Below are 21,308 nucleotides of genomic sequence, written 5' to 3' on the forward strand. Positions count from 1 at the left end.
CTTCCATGGTATTGGGTTCCATAACAGATTGGGATGAAGGGTGAGAGACTCTCCTACCACTACGAAGGTTCATATAAAGTGTCTCTACTACTAAAGAAATAAATGCGATAAATGAATGATGATATGCAAGCTAAGAGATCACAGAGAACAATAAGGGAGTAATAACCAGAATAACCTACAGCCACTTATGAAGTTTTCAGTAAGAGCCAGTCAGACTCAGCAGAAAAATTGCAAACCAGTAGTACAAGCTCCCGAGATTAAGACGATGACTGCAGATATGTCAAGACTTTCCCTCTAACCTAGCTAGTTCTACAGTTAATATTAATTGTTTTTTTTTGTAACAAACAAAAAGAAGTAGGTAGGCAATATCAGGCTCAAGCGCTTGTTGAAATAAAACAAATGAATTAAGCAATGTAAATCAGTACGCAATAGCAGGCAATAACAGGCTCAATATGGTTATAATCCACACCAATAGAAAGACAGTTGCTATTTTAAGACTAACAAATAATAATAAAGAAAGGACGGATGTTACTGAATGTCGCACGTCCACTGTAGATGGTGGTCATGAAAACGGTGGTCGGAATCCGACAACAGCGACGGCGGCGATGGCTGCGATAGTAGAGACAGCGGCGGCGGCTATAGTGGTAGGGAGCTGTAAGAATGGCAGCGACGATTGCGGCGAAGCAGTGGCAGGACCGCGCAGGGGCTACAGCGACGACAGTAGTCAAGCGGCAGCGGCGGTGAAGATGGGCTGCGGTAGGGGCGATGGAAGTGGCAGTAGTGGTCGTAGCAGCAAAGATGGCTGCAGATGGGCGGTTGCGACTGGAAATTGCAGCAACGGGTGGCTATAGTAGCGGCGGCCGCGGCAAGGGCTGCAGGGGCAGCGGTGGTGGTGAAGATGGTGGTACGGTAGAGCAAGGGCCGTGGAAATCAACGGTGGCATCGTCCGTGGAGGTCGACGGCAGCGTCGGCGAACAGAGGAAGATAGGATAATGGATGTGAGTGACGGTTGGGGCTAAAGAGGAGGAAGATGACGCTGGGTTTGGATTGAATTGTAGGTAAAAGGTCAATTTTTGGGTAGGTTTCTACCGATTCACTAAGGCTAAAAGATGGGTTAGGTTAGGCTGGTGGGTTAGTTGGTTAGTGGTCTTTGGGTTTTGGAATGAGAAGAGGTTTAGACTACTGGGTTAATGAGTTTAGGTTTTGGGTTGGTTGGGATTAAGTTAGGAAAGTAAATAAGATAGGTATTTATCATTTTCCAAAATTATGAAAACTAATCCCTAAAATTGTGGAAACTAATCCTTAAAATTATAGAAACTAATCCCTAAAATTTATGGAAACTAATCCCTAAAATTATGGAAACTAATCCCTAAAATTTTGGAAACTAATCCTTAAAATTATGAAAACTAATCCTTAAAATTTTGGAAACTAATCCCCAAAATTATGAAAATTAATTCTAAAATTATAGAAACTAATTTCCTAAAATTAAGGAAAGGTAAATAAGAAAAGAAGAAAAAAATATCTTCTAAAATTAATTTCAAAATTTTCAAAATTTAAAATTAAAGATAAAGATGAAACAAATAAACTGAATTTCAGAATTTTTTTCTCTCTTTTTTTTTCCAAAGAGCACAACTCTCGTTAAACCAAAAGGTCATGGATGCAACCCTTTTGTGCTTACGAGAATAAATATGACAAAAAGTGATGTCCCCACCATATTACTTATATAATTTATATACATCGCTTATGCAAAAAGTACACTCTACTTTTTAATAGTGTGCACATTGAGATTAAACAAGAAAAAGTAAATTAGTCTAAATTAGTATAAAAAAAAGACCTAAATTTGTAATTCGATAATAGAGAACATATTTCTACCAATTAAAAAACTGGAATTTTTTGCTGCAAATCACACCATTGCAACACATGCAATAAGATAGATGGCCTAATATTGGTATGCCTGACTCCTGGCAGCAATATGATCATTTTAACCCGCAGATATTATCACAGGATTTCAAAATGCTTTTAGTTCCATTCAAGCAAGCAATTGACTTCTTTGCAGATGCTGCAAGATGCAAAGAATAATCTCAGTGCTGCAAGCTAGATGGCTCAAAGAAGCCCATTTTTCTAACTACGAAATATTCTTCCAGACAGAAGAAATCTGAAAGAGTTTATTCTAACTGCAGAAAGGAAACGAAAAAAAAAAAAAAAGTTCTAACAAACTTAGGATTGGCTGCAATTTCAATATTATACTAAAGTATCAACTAGCCAATGCCATTTTAAGAATTTAGTCTATTAATATCAATGAAATCCAGTAAATAATAGGATTGAAGCTGAGGAGGTGACGAACAATGAATGCAAGCGGCTGTTATGAGCAACCATAAAAGTAGAAAGCTCGTGAAAAAAGTTACCACTTGCTTTATATTCACTTCCATCAGAAGGGAAGCAGAAAGTATACTATAAAAAAAAAACTTGGTCAGCTCTCCTGGCTCTGACCTCTTGGATTTTTGGACCTCATTGATGCCGCGCCAAATAGAAAAGCAAAACATAACAAGAAAACAGAGAAAAGAGGAGCCCTTATTTCACATATCCTACAAAAATGCCTGGATAGAGATTTCCTTTAGAGCAACATGGAGAGTGGACTCTCAATGTAGCCCTTAAATGCTTTCAACCACTCAGCACCAATGGCACCTAGCACACAGGGTAAATAGTCAGATCCAGAACCATAGATATAATAATTTAACCAATAGAAATAATCCATTTCATCCCTGCTTGCAGCACATACCATCAATAACACGGTGATCACAACTTAATGTGACTGACATGAATGAACCGAACTGAAACTGGTCTGGCCCAGGTATCACCCTCTTTTCAGCTGCTCCAAAAGCCAAATTCATTCTCAATAAGCACACATAGTAAAGAAGTTTCTGGGTTAACATCTATATGTTGCAAATCCAATGAGAGCTAATGTTGGTGTCTCTGCTAGATGCACATTTAGCATCTCAGGAAAGTACCCGATCAGTACTAAACATTAACCAGAATGCCAATCTTCTAAAACAGTTCGCGTTTTAAGGCCCACTAAAATGATCTTGAAGGAGTACGGAGCATCGAACGTAAAATCCTATGTTTAACTCCAAGTATACTATACTATGAGGATACGGGATGAGAAAGATTGTAAATGGCACAACATGGAACAAAACTATACATCAAGAAATTTATCATCAATCAAGTGCAAATCAAATATCACAATTCTTACCAGAGCCAACAGCCAAAATGCCTGACTGAGGAGGATTTATAATTGCACAAAATTGCTTGATCCCAAAAGGACCTCCTAGATTTGATACAGTAAAAGTGCCTCCCTGCAAAATAATTCATCCCAGTTACTAAGTAAATAATTAATGCCATATTTATTGCATCCATATCAGAGCCTACCTCATAGTCTTCTGGCTTCAGACTGTTATCCTTGGCTTTCTGAGCCAGCATTTTCACTTCTTCTGCTATTGTAGAGAGTCCCTTTTTGTCTGTGTCCTGAAAAATTTCTGCTTCATGTCACAAAAATGCAGGACCTAGGAACATACAAAAACTAGTTCTGGTAGCTACCCTGATGACTGGCACAAACAAACCATGATCTGTTTGTACGGCAACATTTATATTAACATTGTGGTACCTGGATTAGAAACCACAAAACCATATCAAAAGAAATATCATAGTTCTATATTACCTTTTGGGAAACAAGTTCTTGTTCATTTATTAAAAATCATAATAACTTACTGACGGATGAAATCATTCATCCAAGAGCTGTTACACTGAGGAACTCTTCGGAGAGCCAAAGCAGCAGCCTGTTGATTCAGTAAACTTAAATTACACATCATTGGAGAAGTCAATCCAAACAAGCAAAATAAATAATAATAGCCAAAATCTGGTTATTCAGTGCCAACAACGAAAGACTACTTGCAAGATATGTGCGTTTATTTAGCTAAAACTTGAAAAGCTTAAAATCACTCAGAAGCAACTTGGTTGGCCAATGTAGATCACAAAAGCTGCAAACTTTTCAGCAACAGTCCTAACTTTATCTTCGATATAAACTAATGAAAGCATATATATAAAGTATCCAAGGGCCCATATTAGATGCCATTAGCCTCGGATCACACAGGGAGCAACACAAAAATTAAAACCATAATAAGAAGTTAAAAAGACACTAACCTTTATGACAAGATCATTTACAGATATCCTTTTCCCACCCGAAGCTTCTTGTAAAGAATTTAGCTGGCTCCTCAACCTAAATTCCATTGAAATTATTAATCTAACTTCATTACTAGCTGATTCTCAACTTAGTTTGAAATTTGTGACAATCCCTATACAAACTGTGATGGGAAGAGTGAGAGTTAATGGAAGAACTCACTCCATGAGTTTGTCAACACGTGTGTCAACTGTCAAATAGTAGTGGGGAATAGTTTGTTTGGATAGTAACAGGCGTGATGCTGTAATCTGCAAACAAGAAAAATCATACCCTTAACAAGATTTCAGAACCAAATAATACAGGTACTTGGACTCTCATGGTATTGTAGCTTTACTTTTCTTATCTGAGTATTTGGAATATCCAAATAATCTAATGCTTGAGATGCAACTGAATCCTTTGCCTTGGAACCCTTTGTCGCAGAGGCTTCATTAAGCAGAAATGTACCATCAGAGGAAAGGATTGAAATAATTAAGTCTAAAAAACAGCATTAAAAAACCTAATGTGAGTGGGATATTGACCAGAAAGATGAGAGGCAATGGAAGAACGATGATACCACTGGAGATCCTTCCATGAGCCTCTTCAGGGCCAGTTTGGATAAGCCCAAATTCCGATAGAACTCTATAGGAATTTGGCTTTCCTTAGGAAAATTTAGAGGGACAGAAAATTTCCCTATGTGAGTGTTTGGATAATTTTTTCAAGGAAAGCTTTTTCATAGGAAACACCCCTTTCAAAAGGAAAACAAAATCCACTCTTTCTGGATTTTTTTTACCTACACCATCCCTCACCTTCTCCCTCTCTCTCCCTCTTCCTCTCCTATGACCACTCTCCTCTCCTTTACCTCCTCAACCCACCACCACCACTTCCTCTTCCTCCACTACCCATCACCAACTCCTCCTCCACCCACGACCACCACCACCACCACCTCCTCCACCTAACTCATTCTCAGCCACTATCCCCACCACCCCCTTCCTTCTTCTCTGCTCAGTACCTCTTTCCCCTCCTCCTCTGCCCATGACCACCACCACCTCCTCCTGATCCGTCAATATTTTTCCTACAAAATTTCCTAAACTATCCAAATTCCAAACATGATAAATTAAATCAATCTGAGAAAAAAAAACACATAGGATCCTTTAATTGCACCTTTTAATTCCTATGCAAAATTTTCCTAATTTACCCAAACAGGCCCTTAGAGGTTAGGAATGTGTTCGTTTCTTGTGCATATTTAATGCATCTAGATTTCAGACAAAATTAGATCATTCTTCAAACTAGGATAATGCAAAAAAGGCTAGAATAGTGGCCCTAGGTCTTGCATTTACAGGAAAACAATCCTCGCAGAAATGTTCAAGCCAACTTCCAAATTTTCTAAAATTGAGGCACTATAAAAATATGTATTCTAAAAAAATGAAAGAAATATGCATTTTGAAGCTGACCTAACATGTTCATTCAATTGCGAGGAAAAATGGCTTCTTTTACATGCTTGTAACATGAGGAAAGAGAAATACTCTAGGTTTGTAGTTGGCCAAACAAAAGTAGTTATTTTTATCTTTCTGCTACCCTTTTCCTTCAAATTTACTGCAGATATTGATCACTTGATATTAGGATGATGAATATCATGCTCATTCGCTACTACAAACTCAGTAAAAGTTTAAAACCAATAGCATATTCTTTGTTACCTCATGGCAATATTGTGCTCCCTGTATTGTTCTCATACTCAGATTAGATATTACCAAATAAAAGTGTTTTTTTCAGAGAAACTTCCATATACTCTAGTAGCATACCTAAGTAATCCTCAATATCTGCCTTCAAAATACGCCCTTCAGGACCAGTACCTTTGATACTTGAAAGGGGCACCTGTTTGAATGAAAAATGCCATAAGAAGTAAAGATTAAATGCTTTCAGTAAAGAATTCACAAGAAGATACCTGGTTAAATGTTGACCATTACTAAAACAGTCAAGCACTTACATTATTATCTTCTGCCAACTTTCTTGCAAGAGGACTAGAGAAAATACGATCTCCATAACGAGAAGTTTCATCAGTCTTCATAACTTTTGGCTCAGGAGCTTTAACGGGCTCTGGCTCCTCCTCTTTTGGTGCAGTAAACTTAGGTGGAGCCTTTACTTCAGCAGGGGAAGAAGATGCTGAAGAATCATAATCCTTAAACTTTGCAATATCATCCTCTTCTTCCACAGTTATGACAATAATCTAATCAGGAAATTAAAAAAAATATACCATAATGATTAAATTCACATAGTAAAAGGTTAATCATTCTGCATCAATGAATCGCTTACTGCTATACAGTGATGTTGCAATCCAGAATGCAATAAATTAACAGCTGAATATATTTACCTCACCAGGCCGCAATTATAAGGTAAGGTAGCCAGTAGTTGAATGATTTTCTAGATTGATCCTTTCACTCATATATTCTTGACTATTTGTTAATCATTTCCTACTTCATTATTCCAAAAGGAGCTAGGTAGGACAAGTAATCAGTAGATAAGGGATAGCAGGATTAATATTTTGCAAGTAACCCTCCTAGTAAATATGCAGTTAATGTGGAGGAAGGAACATTGCAAGAACATCAAGTCAATATCATCAAAGTGATCTACTAAATACTGACATAAAAAAGGTGACAGAACAAATATTAAGGAGGCCATTGGCAAGGGACACATCTTCATCAAGGATACAGAGATAATTGGCAAATCATCTTTATGATGGGGCCTACGATGTCAAAACAAGCTACAGCTGAAAACAAGTTGCAACTTGCAAGCTAAATCAAACCAGGTCTCGGCATGAGTTTTGAAGTACAATAAGTTACTTTTTTATGAATTTAACTAAGCATATATAAATTCAAGACATTTGAATTTTGGGCAACACAATGGGTCCTGCAGTATGATCTAACAAGAGACAAGACGATGACTTGAAATTATCATTAGAGAAGTATCACATCATCTAGCTCATTTTATCTGAATCTATGAATACCGGAATAAATAAATAAAATAACTCTATCAAATGAGAAGCAGACAGAACATTCTAACATTCTAAAACGAGCTGGAAGATGTTAGACAGAAATTAGCCTAGGAATAATTTCTATATGGATAAAATAAGTACCTCACCAACTTTAATTTCTTTAGCTCCATCTCCATGTATAATCTTAGCAATATAGCCTTCCTCCATGCATTCCATTTCCACGGTAGCTTTATCCTAATCAAACATAATATTCTCGAAGTTCTTAGAGATTGCCTAATAGATTTACTAAATAAGCACTCATCATATGAGATTGTGAAGAACATACTGTTTCAACTTCACAAAGAACTTCACCAGGAGAGACCTTGTCTCCTTCCTTCTTCAGCCATCTTGCAATGTTTCCCTATAAGCAGTTCAAAAAGGAACTATTTTTTAAACCTCAGCAATAATAGAATGCAAACCTAAAATTTGATCGGTATAGAGAACAGATGACACCTCAGTCATTGTAGGTGAAAGGGACGGCATCCCAATAGCTTGATGTGGTGGAAGATCTGGAACCATGGATTGAATATATTAAGAAGATCAGTGTAGGCATCACCACTTTGTTATTGTTAGGTATAGTTAGAAGCAACTATTATGCAGAATTGCCGACAACCAAATCAATCAATTGCAACACTGGTGAAAGAGAAAATATGATGAAGAGAGCCTTTAGAATTAGATCTCCAAGAAGTTGAAATACTAAAATATATAGCTAGGTTTCCTAGACTTTTCTGCTTGATTGATGAATTAATGTTATACTTGGATATACATCGACCATTCATGGATCATTCTAGATTTTTAGTTTAACCATCTAAGAACTTTGTATACATCAATCCATGATTTCCAACTTCCAATAGTTTGTTTACCGTCCTCATACTAAACTTCAACAACCTGACACCTTAGCCTACTCATAGCACAGAAGAAGCCCTAACAACTGAAATGGTAAGCCTATAAGAAGCACAAAAGAACACATAGATATTTCATAGCTTTAATGTGACATGCACAGTACAGGATATAGTACACATGGATAATTTTAGATGTATTTGTGATGTATGCATTATTTACCTTAACATTTATCTTTCTTTGGTATTATTTATGATGAAGCAGTGGATACATGCAAGTAGATCGATATTTAATTTGTCTTCATTTTTGCCATTTGTAAGAAGCATACCAACAATACCTGCAGAGGATCTAAGAGAAAGGGCACAACATAAACAAGGCAGAAGCAAGACAAATCTGGAAAATTACATTCAGAAAATCAGATCTCAACATCCTTTCTTAGGTAACATTGAGCTTCCAACAGTTGACATTAGGTTGGCAACAGGTTGAAAGTTTAAACAATTTGGTTGCCCATTTTCTTCCTTGCGAAGCCATTCCCATGTGCGAGGAATTTCACAGGGTTTCTCCAAACCCACACAAGTGCAAGATGCAAAAAAGTGAGTCTCCATCCACTTGTTTGCATTATGGTTTTCACAGCAAGTCATTGACTTAATCACCTGCCTACTTTTGCTTTAGAGGCATTGCATGCCAATTCTCAACTAAGTTCCATCATGGATCCATTTTCACATTTGATTTGTGCAGTAGACACAATAAGTCAATTGTTTTAGTCAGGTGAGAGGGTAGGGAAATATACCTGCATCACTAGAAAAACATTTCCTCTGATCTACCTGCATACTATTAAAAGAACAAAAATTAAAAAAGATGTTGCTAATATAAGGAAATAATATAAATAAACAATATTAACAAACCATGAGAAAGAGTTATTGAACCCAGTGCTACCCAGTAGAATACGAGTCCCAGATGAAGGACTGGTTTTGATTACTCCTGAGAAAGATACCTGAAGAATATGACAAGATTTTCATGGTCAGGTCAGGCCACTGGATATGATGGTAAAGGCATCATTTTACAGTTTATTACAAGTTTATAACCTTGAAGACGTCAAATTCTTTCACAAAACTTCTGTGTCGGCAACCCTCTTTTTTAATCTGAAAACCTCGTGCAGTAGAGCAGGACTCCCTATCTCTGCTTCCCACATGTCCATGTTGATGACACCTTGACATATCTATAAAGAACCAAAAGAAGAAATAATGACCATCACTAAAAAATATCCAATCTTTAAAAAATCTATAAAAAAGACTCTCATCAAGTTTCTGATGTCATTACAACATAATTTGTGAATGCATCACCAGCAAGATGTACCAACACATAATGAGGAGCGTAACTTGGACAGTATTTGGCTATTTACACTAGCAGAATAGAGATAATAAATTTCATGCATTATGCCACAGATTTGTATTTTGAATTAAAAAATTTCTTATTGTAGATTAATGGACCAAACAACATCCACAGATTATTAAATGTATCTGCACTTCTACTATAACAACAGTCATATCACACATTCACATCAAACACCATAGCATCCACAATTCCACATGTTTTAATGATTATGCTAAGCTAATTTTCAAGACCAGCATTCTTGCGGACCTAGTATCCAATTTTTGATAAATATAGATTTAACAGGAAAAAATGAAATATCAAATTGCAGTGCTGATGGCAATACAGTATTTCCAACTGGTTCTGAAGAAGAACAATATCGGATAAGTTGCAAAATATGGTGCAAACACTTAATTGCATAGACAGAAAAGAGACTAACAAGTAGAATCAAAGATAAGAGAACAAGTATCCATCTATTACTGTGATTATGCTAAACCAAACAAAGTAGCACCAAAGATGACAGACCAAGTAAAATTGGTAATGGCAGATGAATGGTTTGCTATATGTTTAATAAAAGGGATTTTTATATAATTGCTGCTGAGAACTTTTAAAATATCATAATTGCCACTAGATTTAAAATATCATCATGGAAATTTTGAAAGAAGCTCAATTATTTCAGTGCCAATTATGATATTTGTAAAGTTTTTGGTGCCAATTATCTAAAAATTCCTAAAAGAATATATGACAAGCTACAGATATTGTTCAAACACTGAAATGAAAATAGAGAAAAGCAATTGTAAAGGTACCTAGAAAATATTGATACAGATACAAAATTTGTATACAACACGAAACAGATATATTGACATGATAAATTTTGAAAACAAAGATAACAAATGCTGGGGGTACATTATGTGTACATGATATATATATTTTATAATATTTAATACAGAACTAAGCGCAAATAAAATATATACCTATGATTGCTTGTATTTTATTATAAGCACATCCCTAGCTCATCAAAATCAAAGCATTTGATCTGTAAATTATCAGTTCCCAAATTACGAGTTTCTTGTGGCACAAAACCTTAGTACCAGATTCCTTCAAATTCATAGATCATCCCGATAGTATATTCTTAGGGTAAAGTTTCATAATTTCATTACAAATGGAACTCTCCAAACTAACAAAATTTCTAATTTGACTTACATTTGAACTTTCAAAAATATCTAAGAAGTATCCTAGAAGTATCCACTTTCTAGTTTTATTTGAAAAACTAGGATACGTAAAGTAACAATTCGTCACATATTTATATGTATCTAACAAGTATCATATCCAATATGGTATCTGATATGATATGGCTAGAGTTTCCTAGGGTATAACCAAGGTTCTTGATAGTTGATATTAGTATCAGGCTATTCTTAAAAGTTAAAACATAAGGCCTTATTTGCTTTGAGTTCAGGGACCCCCTCTGAACTGCCTTCAGATCCCCTAACCTTAATTCGATAACCAAATATCTTTTTATCTTTTTCATATCTAACTGAGTTCATTCTCCAAAAAATTAAGACTGTGAAATGAGATTAACTAATTAAGTTCGGGGCTTAGCCTCAAACCAAACAAGGCCTAAATTCCATCAAGTTATTCATTAAGAAAAATCTCATCAACAAGTTCAACAAACATAGATACAACATAAGACAAATAAGATAATAAGGCAAATCTTGAAAATCAATAATATAATTTGCAGGTCTACCTATGTACTTACATATGCTTATATTTTATAAATATGGAAACATTTGTCCAGTAACTGTGACAGTATGCAACTATCCATGAAGTATCCAATAGTTTTCTCCAATACGATATGCTAAATGGGAAGTCTTTGTAACTTAGATATCACTAAGAAAGTTCTAAAAAATAATGTAGACTAGGTATTGGATTGTAATTATAATATATCAAAAGTATATGCATATGGTCAGCATAACATGTCATGTGATTCATGTCTACCAGATATTTACAAAGTTTGCTTTTGATGGATAATCATGTTAATCAAGAAATAGATACCATCTTCAGATGGTGCATAACCATGTCATACAGCACATGCAGATGTTAGTATGCGCAACCATGTATATTACAAACTTTTTTCAACCTGCTGAATTCACTCAGGCATCATTGTCACGGAACTATGGAAACACTATTCAATCAAAGAATTCTTGAAATCCTGGTTTTGAAAATTCAATAATTATTCATCCAAAATGAACTTGGGAACTCATACAATCAACAAAGCCCGTAAATCTATTTGTGTCATAATTTAACAGAAATAATATGATGAGAGGTAAATAAGCACCTACTACCTCAGGATCCATTTAGAAATTGAAAATTATGTAGTATATTAGAAGGAAAATGCATACCATGATTGCCATCTCCTCTTCCGATATATGGGCTAGCATCTTTTGAAAAATAACGAGCAAAACCAACAGGCTCATATTTTAGTATATTCTGAGCACTTCTCAACTGCATAATTAGAAAGTCAATAACAAAGTGCAGACAGAGAAAAGCAAAGCTACTTTGCGATAGAATAAACTACATATATGAAAAAGAAATAAAACAAATCAAAATCAAATGGTAAGGTCCTCCATACAAGTTTCAATATAAACATGAACAACAAGTCTGCAAGTAGGCTTCCAATAGACCAATATAATACTGCAAATAATAGAAATAATCATTCATTCCTAATCACGTTTCAAGTCTAAAGAAAATCCATGAATTTGAGTGGATTCTTGCTTTACTACTGTCAATTTCCTATGAAATTGGAGCAAGGCAACGTAATGCAACGCAGAAAAGAAGGCAATTATAAAACTCAGTAGGTCAGAATGATCTTTCTGTACTTCAGATTGCAAGGACAATAATAGACATTTCAGATTCAGAGTGTCCAATTCAATGAGATCAACAAAATTGCATTTTGTAATTTTCACCGATCTATTTATCATCTGTCTCAGTGGTATACTGTACTTTAACCCATTAAGATTTTTTTTCTTGACCAATCATCACTAGGAGATGGCTATTTTCTTAACATGATCACAAAATATGAAAACAGAAGACATAACCATACATAATTAGAAAGCCATGGTGATAATACTTTCTAAACTATTTTCTTCTTGCGACAAAAATCCAAGTTTATAGATTTATGTTACACAGTATTGGGCAATTTTTTCTTGACCAATCATCACTAGGAGATGGCTATTTTCTTAACATGATCACAAAATATGAAAACAGAAGACATAACCATACATAATTAGAAAGCCATGGTGATAGTACTTTCTAAACTATTTTCTTCTTGCGACGAAAATCCAAGTTTATAGATTTATGTTACACAGTATTGGGCAATATCTCTCCAAACTCATTCCCATATTATATTATGTACATCTTTGAGTGCGTTGCTTAAAGTATTTGACTTTCAACTTATCTTGATAGTTTTAAGTCAAGGACTCGGAAAATGCATAATGTGCCAATGCTAATCTGAAGCTAACATATACATCAACATTTTGGCAAGACGAAGTCAAGTATACAATTTAAAACAACATAAAAACAATAATAATAAATGCGGAAAAAAATACTACTGATTGTAAACTACAACATGTTGATGACATTATTCCTTATCTTTTTCTTGCAAATCAAATAGAAGTGGAAAACCAAGCCAAATTGTCTCCATTTATAAATAAAAAAGAGAATCAGACCCAACAATTATGACGCCATAAATTATTCTCATGCGTGAACAAATGTTAAGAGCTCCATACAAATCCAGACCGGATGAGAGGAAGAATGAACTTATCCGAAATTGCACAAACTTATTCAAGAGGGATACAAGAAAGCTGGAAGCGGGAATCAGAGGAAATACGTTGCGGGAATGGCGAAGGAACTGGGCAGCGCGCGTCATGATCGGATCCGATCTAATTACTGCTTCCAATCCTAGCTGCGACAAAAGGACACCAAAAGGAAAACTAATCAGATACCATCGAATTCGTCTATCCGAGAAGCAAGGAGAGAGTTATAGTGAAGAGTTAGAGAGAGATAGAGAACCAAGCTAACGATAGTGGGAGAGAAAGAAGGGAAGAAAGAAGGGAAGGTAGGGAAGTTGGAGAGAGCGAGGAGACGAGGAGAAGGGGGGGGGGGGGTTTGTTTTGGAATTTATATTTCGAGAGAGAAGACGAGATTTTGACCAAACTAGCCCTCTCTTAAACTTTTTTTTACGGAAATGGAACACCCCTAGACTTAATAACAAAACACACATAAGATGTTGGTAATATTAGCATTTTTACTTTTATAAAAATATTAATAAGTTTAATATTTATATCTGTAAGTTGACAAAATAAAATACTAATCTTATCAACTGTTTATATATATACAATACTAAATTTATCAGTAAGTTATTTAAAAAATTTCAATTAAAATGCTAATAGATTTAACTAAGTCTGACTTTTTTTTTGCCCCACATAAAATATTGATTAGATCGGCATCTTATATATAAAAGGAAGAAGCCAAAATTGTCAACATTTCCTCTTCTTAGATAAAACGTTAATAAATTTAGTGTCTTGAAGCCATGTTATCTACCTAAGTTAGCTATGACTAGCATTGTAGTTAGCGTCCCCGTAATAGTGAGTAAAAGAGATAAAAGACCCAAAGATATACGGTGAAAATTTTCCAAGTATGAAAAGTGTGGCGCTAGTTCCAAGGTGGGTGAGAGATTTTCTGAAGAAGGTTTATAACGGCTAATGACTCCTTTTGAAACCCAACTCCATTAAATTTATTAAATTTGATTTACAATTTTACTTTCTTATAATTCAGAATTTTGAACCAGGAGGTGATGAGATTTTAATAATTTTGATAGATTTGGATGGATTTCGTATTATATCGGATGATGATTTAAGTCAAGTAATAATATAATTAAGATAAATTTGCATATAACAATGTATTTTAATAAAATTATGGTTTACATCCTATATTTTTTACTATTTACAAATCAAGCCCTATGATTTAGTGAATATTTACAAAAAATATCCTGCCGTTAAGTTAACTAAACTTAAAAAAGTTATAAAAATACCCTCAACCAAGTCATACTAAGATTATTTAAACATTTTAAAAATAAGGGTATATTAGTTATTTTAAAAATAAATATTTCTACTTAATGGAATGTTTTGACAATGTTAGTTCAAATCTAACCCAGGGTCAGATTATGTTTTTGCATATATCCTCAGCCAAGTCATACTAAGAATATATTTTTTGCACATATTCTCTAAATTAAAGGGTCAGATTTGTAAATAGTAAAAATGTAATCTGTAAATCACAATTACGTTATATACAAATTTCCCTATAATTAATTTCTCACTTTATTTAAATTACCCAAATCTCAAAACTAACTCTTTTCTTCTCCTAGATCTCAGCCTCATCTCAACACTGAATTTTGACATCGTGAGGTATAGCAAGGGGCAGAGCTCCCTCTCTTTTGTAGGGAGCTCGTGCTCTACTCCTCCTCCTTGGTGGTTTCAGCCATGGGATGTGAGGTATAGCAAGAGGCAGAGCTCCCTCTCTTTTGTAGTGAGTAGGGGTGGCAATCGAGTCGGGTTAAGCGAGTTCGGATTGGGTCAGATTCGGGTCAGGTCAACATCACCCTAATACGAACACGATCCGATTATTAACTAGGTTACATTTAATGGACACAAACACGAACCGTTTATTAAATGGGCAACACGACACGACCCTGTAACCTGTTTAATAAATGGATGGGGTTAACATGGCATGACCTGTATAACCCGTTTAATAAACGAGTCGTATTAACACGACCCAAATAATACGGTAATATTTATTTATTTACTATTTTACCCCATATAAAAATTAATATTTACTAATTTACTGATACGATCTCCCCTTTTTGGCTAAGGTTCGATCTCTTCCGATTTTCAGATTTGGACTAGATTTAGCACGGATATTTGTAAATAGATCTCGAAATATTCCGTCGTCGGATCGATGTGAAATTTTGATATGATGTAGCCCCAGAAAATAGCTTTTCAACAAATCAAGTTTCAAGCAAATCGGATCTAGGGATCTCGAGATATCGTTCAATTAGTTGACGAACGTCGGGGGAGGTCTGATCAAAATCTGTGGATGGAGGCACGAGATCCTAGATGATGGTGGTTGGGGGTGGACCGACATTAATGGGTGGCACCGGTGAAAAGTGGTGGTGAAAGGGTTATGATTGATGGAAGGGTTAGGGCAAGTGTTGGATAGATTGGAAGAAAGGGGAGGAGAGGGCCACCCCTAAGAGACTAGGGTGATTGGCCGGTCGAGGGAGGTTAGAAACGGTATCGCCGAGGATCGAGAGAATGAGAGCGAAGAAGACGAAAGAGGCAAGGCAAAACTCAATTCTTCAATAATAATTCTCTATGGTTGTCATCCACATCTTTTAGAGGCTAACCAAACAATTCAAAATTAATCCTAAATAGTACATTATCGCCGCTCGCGTTCGAACGCGCCTGCTCGCGTTCGAACGCACATAGTTCGCTCTTATCTGGATTTGCGAACGCGATGCAGGCGTTCGAACGCACAATTCACACTCTCTGGACGTGATGTAGACGTTCACGACCACGTTCGAACGCAACTTACAAAAAACTTATTTTCTTAGGAATTAAATATTAAAATAAGAAATAAAGAAACCCCTAAAGTGAATCCATACTCGAGACGACATCGGTGAAGTCTAAATCGTATCATTTACCCTATATAAATAATACATTATACAATAATCTCTTTTCAACTCAAAATTTATACATAAAAATAATAATTCTAAGTATTAAGCCATTAACCATGCATTCAATCCTAACACAAATATAATCTATTATACAATAAACTCTCAATAAACTCTCAATTAACCCACAAATCCTAACATATTCTTCTAATTACAGCAGTAACAAATCCTGTGGTGGCGGCAAGATCGGAGATGGCTGCAGCGGCAGCGAGATCCGACTGCGGTGGCGGCGAGATCAAAGACGGCTGCGGTGGCGACAAGATCGGAGATGGCTGCGGTGACCTTCGTCTCCACCATCAAGGAGAGAGAAGGCTTTCGAGTGTGGTCTTCAGTGGCAAGATCGGAGACGGTTGAGAGAGAAGGATTTAAGGTAAATCTCCCCTTCCCTCCTCGCTTCCTACGACGAGGCCTTCGTCTCCACCGCCGCCGCCATCACTGCCCTCTCGGTCACCGAATAGGGTTGGGTATGCTTAGGAGGTGGAGAAGGAGGACGACGAGGAGTGGAGGAGGGTTGGTGGGAGGCGACTAGTGAGACTTGAGAGAAGGTGTGAGGCAGTGAGGGTTAGGGTGTGAGTTAGGGTTAAAAGTTTAATATTTATATAGTGGGGTTGACGGGTTGACGGGTTAGTGAGTTGACCCAATCCGACGCGTATATTTAAACGGGTCAATTGCATAAACCCGAACACAACCTGGTTATTAATCGGATTAGGCAAGTTGACATGTTTATGCCCCGAACCTGATTAGACTAAACCTAAATCCGATTAAGAGCCAAGTTATCATATCAGATTATCGGGTCGGGTCAATTTTTGCCACCGCTAATAGGAAGCTCATGCTCTACTCCTCCTCTTTGGTGGTTTCAGCCATGGGGTGTATGGTATAGGTGGAGAATGAAGGTTTTAGAGATTTATGGATATTTTGGTGCCTTCCCTATCAGAATCTAACATGTGTAAGCTATTTGTGCCCATCAAGGCTTGTCATTATTTTCCTTTCATGATTTGCTTATGTATTTGTTGCTCTCTTAGTTTACTTATTTTATCTCTTTACGTGTTGTTTATCTATAGTGATTATATGTGTTCGCGTAGGTGATTTTTGTTACAGCTTCCTCTTAGTGCCCTAGAAGATTATTAATATTTGGATTTGTAGTAGTCGCGGTAGAACCATTGGACACTTGGCCTTTTGGGCTTGTTATAATGTATTTTATAGATGTTTACTAAGTTGTGGAGCTTGTTCATAGGTCATCGCTTGTGGAGCTTGTTCATAGGTCATCACTCAATCTTCCCCTTTGTGTTATATATCAAGCTGCATTAATTTCATTGGAATTAATAAAGTTCTTCACATATGAGTTTTTCCCCTAAGAAAAACTCCTTATTCTACTACATCTTAATTGATGCCAAAAGAGCAATTAGATTAGTAGATAAATTCTGCTCTATTAATAGTCTGATCAGCTACATGAGGCATCCACTACACCCCTTTTAAGCAAATCGATCAATGGGCGCAAGCCTGCACTTGAAGTGCACATCATGAACATTACTTTAGAAGTTAATTGTCAATTTTCCAAAGTTGAAATTGATGAAACTGATCTTGCTGAGGCCTTGAAGGAAGTAAATATTGAGCACAACATTTTCTCCTCGAGGGGCCACGAATGTAGGTCCAAGGTAAAGGAGTATCCTTGGATCTGAAGCACCATTCCATGACATATTTCAGCCTCTCTATAGGTCGCGCCATCACTAATTGTCATATCAAACCCAATGGACTGCTCTACCTCTAATCTAATCCATCAAATCATTTTTTCATTGAGACAGTTGTGAATACTTCTATTAATAATGATAAAACGGATCGATTACTTCCGAAATAAGTATGGAAGGAGATCTCGACATGGACCTCCTTATCCATCTCCACATCTTCAATAGCATCCGCCTCTAGTCAAACATTTTTATCAGTTTTGGCTCAACCTCAACTTCATATGGTTCCTCCACTAGCATGATAAGATTGATCTTGCACATTTGTGCCTTGGGGCAAACTATTTGTCACAATAAAAGTATATGACCTTCACCGTTCATTTCTTGACTTGAGCTACTATTAAATGGTATGTAGAAGGCTACTATTGTCCTTCTAAGGGTCCATTTCATTGTAGGATTAAATAAGAGGGAATAAACCATCCTTGGGCTTATCATAAGAGATAATATATCCCCTGAGATTACTGATCTCATATTATAATTTTAATATACTATTTTGTTTATACAAGATTATATATATGATAACTAAATAAAATTATATTATTATCCGTGATAAATAAAATTAGAAATGTCAATTATTATTTTAAACTACTGTTGATTATCTTAAACTTAAATTAGATCATTAAATTATATTATGTAATTATCAAAATTAATCACATTCAATTAAAATAATTTGAATTAAAACCAAATGTAATACAAATAATAGAATAAGTTAATATAAAAACGTGTAATAAAAAATCTGAAAGTCTTTTAATATAGCAATACTTTAAATAAATATAAAATATAAAATACTAATAAAAAGATAAAAAAAGTAAAAATAAAATTTGAGTAGTTAAGATTGTTAGTTTGTTATTTATATGTCTAAATTTATTATTTCTTAAATAAGTAATATAGTAATAAGATCATTATTCCTCCACTTGTAATATATCATCCCCCTCCTAGATAGAATGTTATATCCCCTCTTTTGGAGGATATGGTATTCGGTTTGGACTCCTAATCTCGTCTATTAATTTCGTACCAAACATGAGATTATATGGGATAGCTAATCCAATCTCATCTTTATATCTCTTAAATAAATGCACCCTAACTATCATGAGTAACAGGGTACAATATCTGCTCATAGGTGGTTGAGCCATCCTTGCATATTCGTCGTGACTATAGGTAGCAGACCCAACCCTTTGCGTATCCATTGTCGTCCAAGGTGTCTTCCCTCTAATCATGAATGTTAGAAGCTTCTCCTTCACTACCTAAGCTATGTGGAAGACGTCTACATGAGAATGTGAACAAGTCACCTTCACCTCGACTTGAATATCATGGTAGAGTCCGCTAGTAAAAGTATTCTAGAGAGTGGAGTCTGACCACTCTTGAACTTGATTGGATATCCTCTCAAACTCATTCCGTAGGCACGAACAGAAAATGGTTTGGTATGAGTTTTGAGAGGATAGCTTCAAAATATTCGTATTAGAATATCGTAAATGCTGACAAATAGCCTTTGCGAACTCATTCCACGCTTGAAACGGATGGTTCCATTGTGTTGATTTGAACCACCTAATCATAATGTCATCTAGATGGAAGGAGGTTAGCAACACCAATGTGTCTTGGTACGAGAAAAAGTGCTCTACACGATAAACTCAATGAAATAAAACTCCACTACTGAATTTTGAGAAATCCAACTACATGGTGCAATCTTGGATCAATGGTCCACGAGTGTCGCCACATTCAAAGTTTCCTCTACTATGGTAGGGCTTCTCTATTGCCCTATGATATGTCACCATGGATCATAGTTGTCAACCGATGGATTGTGCGTAGGGTAGTGCAAATCTAGGGGTGAGCGATATCTGCCTGTGGATATCCCAATAACTTGTAGATTGAGTGTGGGTATCAATGACGCAGGTGGTGGGAATCCCATGGATGGGACGGTCATGTCTATATGCACAGATGGTTGTGAAGGAAGTGTATATGGTTGTGCATCAGCGTGGCTGCGACAGTCATGCCCCGATAATCTAATCATCTATCTGAATTTATTATTGTCTTCATCTTAAGGAGAACTCAAGTATTCTCCATTAAGACCATCTTCAAATCAATGAAAGTCGAATACATCATGGACACAGAGATATGAGATCTACTTATAGGGCCACGGTCGACAACAAATCATCCTGTGTACCCTCAATCTTGGATTTTGTTAATAAATTAGGACATTGATGGATTCAAATCAATGGTGCTTCTTCTTATTACCATGGTATGCATTGGCCGAGGACCTTGCTCTAATACCAACATTACACCCTAGATGTATTACAACCTTTGAATGAGGTTCGTAGGGTATCAACTCTAGTTGGATAGAGGAGGCCAAGAGCAAGCAGAGGGCTTGATGTGGTTGGCACAGTGGGTGAGCAGGGCATGTGCATGAGTTGAGAGAGACTACTAAGCTTGGGCCTAGCGAAGTCTCACGCATGAGTTGGCATTGAGGCCAACCACGTGTAAGGTTGGACAAAGGAGGGAAGAGAGGAGGCTATGGCACACTAAGCTCGTGGCTGCATGTGGGTTGGTTGCATCACGCAAGGTAGGGGCGCTAGGGTTTTGTCGAAGACGGGAGAGAAAGAGAGATTAGAATATGATACACCTTGTTAGAGTCTTTTCTTATTGCATTAGTTATTTATTTTTATTAAAATATATTTTTTGTAGGTTGCGTTCGAATGCGGAAGGGGGCACGTTCGAATATCTTTGAGAACGCCTGCATCAGTTCGCAAAAATAGAGAACACAAAAAGTGAGTTCAAACGCAGTCGAGCACGTTCGAATGCCTACATTAGTTCACATCGACAAAGAACGTCTTTTGTGCATTTGAATGCGATCGGGCGCGTTCGAACGTGATCAACGGGAGTCCACTAGAATTAGGGTTAATAATTGTTATTTTGGCTTGTTGGCTAGCCTCTATTGTAACACCCAAACTCTAAACACGTGTATGGAACGAGCCCACATAACACGTACATAGCACCTGACCATTTAGTTAGTTACTGACAATCAAATAAACCTGTAGCAACATCATGATTTTATCCACAACATCTAAACTAAGAATAACTCAAGTCTAACTGTCAACAGCATACAGATAACCCTACTTGGGCCCCACACAAGCCATAACACATCATCAAGAGCTTTTCACAACTACATATACACAACGGTAGTATATACATAATTATACAAGTACAAAGTCATCTACTAAAATATAAGACAAGAATATAAACACACTTTAGAGAATATCCACTAATACATTGGATAAGATAACTCATCTGGCATATAACACTAACCACACTCTATTCATCACTCATCGACAAGAC

At 36.2% G+C, this 21,308-nt stretch overlaps 1 protein-coding gene across 1 annotated transcript; it reads right to left on the reverse strand.

The window, feature by feature from the left end:
- Nucleotides 1-2,271: 2,271 nt before the first annotated feature.
- On the reverse strand, nt 2,272-13,603 carry LOC140789811 (dihydrolipoyllysine-residue acetyltransferase component 2 of pyruvate dehydrogenase complex, mitochondrial-like). Its single transcript, XM_073139657.1, has 20 exons — nt 13,521-13,603; nt 13,339-13,413; nt 11,852-11,954; nt 9,167-9,300; nt 8,987-9,075; nt 8,872-8,912; nt 7,695-7,750; nt 7,528-7,602; nt 7,344-7,436; nt 6,198-6,437; nt 6,013-6,085; nt 4,569-4,657; nt 4,397-4,482; nt 4,198-4,273; nt 3,766-3,833; nt 3,595-3,661; nt 3,427-3,522; nt 3,251-3,353; nt 2,780-2,869; nt 2,272-2,685 (listed from the first exon to the last, which is right to left on the reverse strand). The coding sequence occupies exons 2-20, from the start codon at nt 13,375-13,377 to the stop codon at nt 2,615-2,617; spliced, it is 1,689 nt and encodes a 562-aa protein (XP_072995758.1). The 5' UTR covers nt 13,378-13,413; nt 13,521-13,603; the 3' UTR covers nt 2,272-2,614.
- Nucleotides 13,604-21,308: the final 7,705 nt, after the last annotated feature.

Source organism: Typha latifolia, chromosome 5 (genome assembly GCF_019914945.1).
Source record: "Typha latifolia isolate L0001 chromosome 5, TyphaL0001v2, whole genome shotgun sequence".
Taxonomy (NCBI): domain Eukaryota; kingdom Viridiplantae; phylum Streptophyta; class Magnoliopsida; order Poales; family Typhaceae; genus Typha; species Typha latifolia.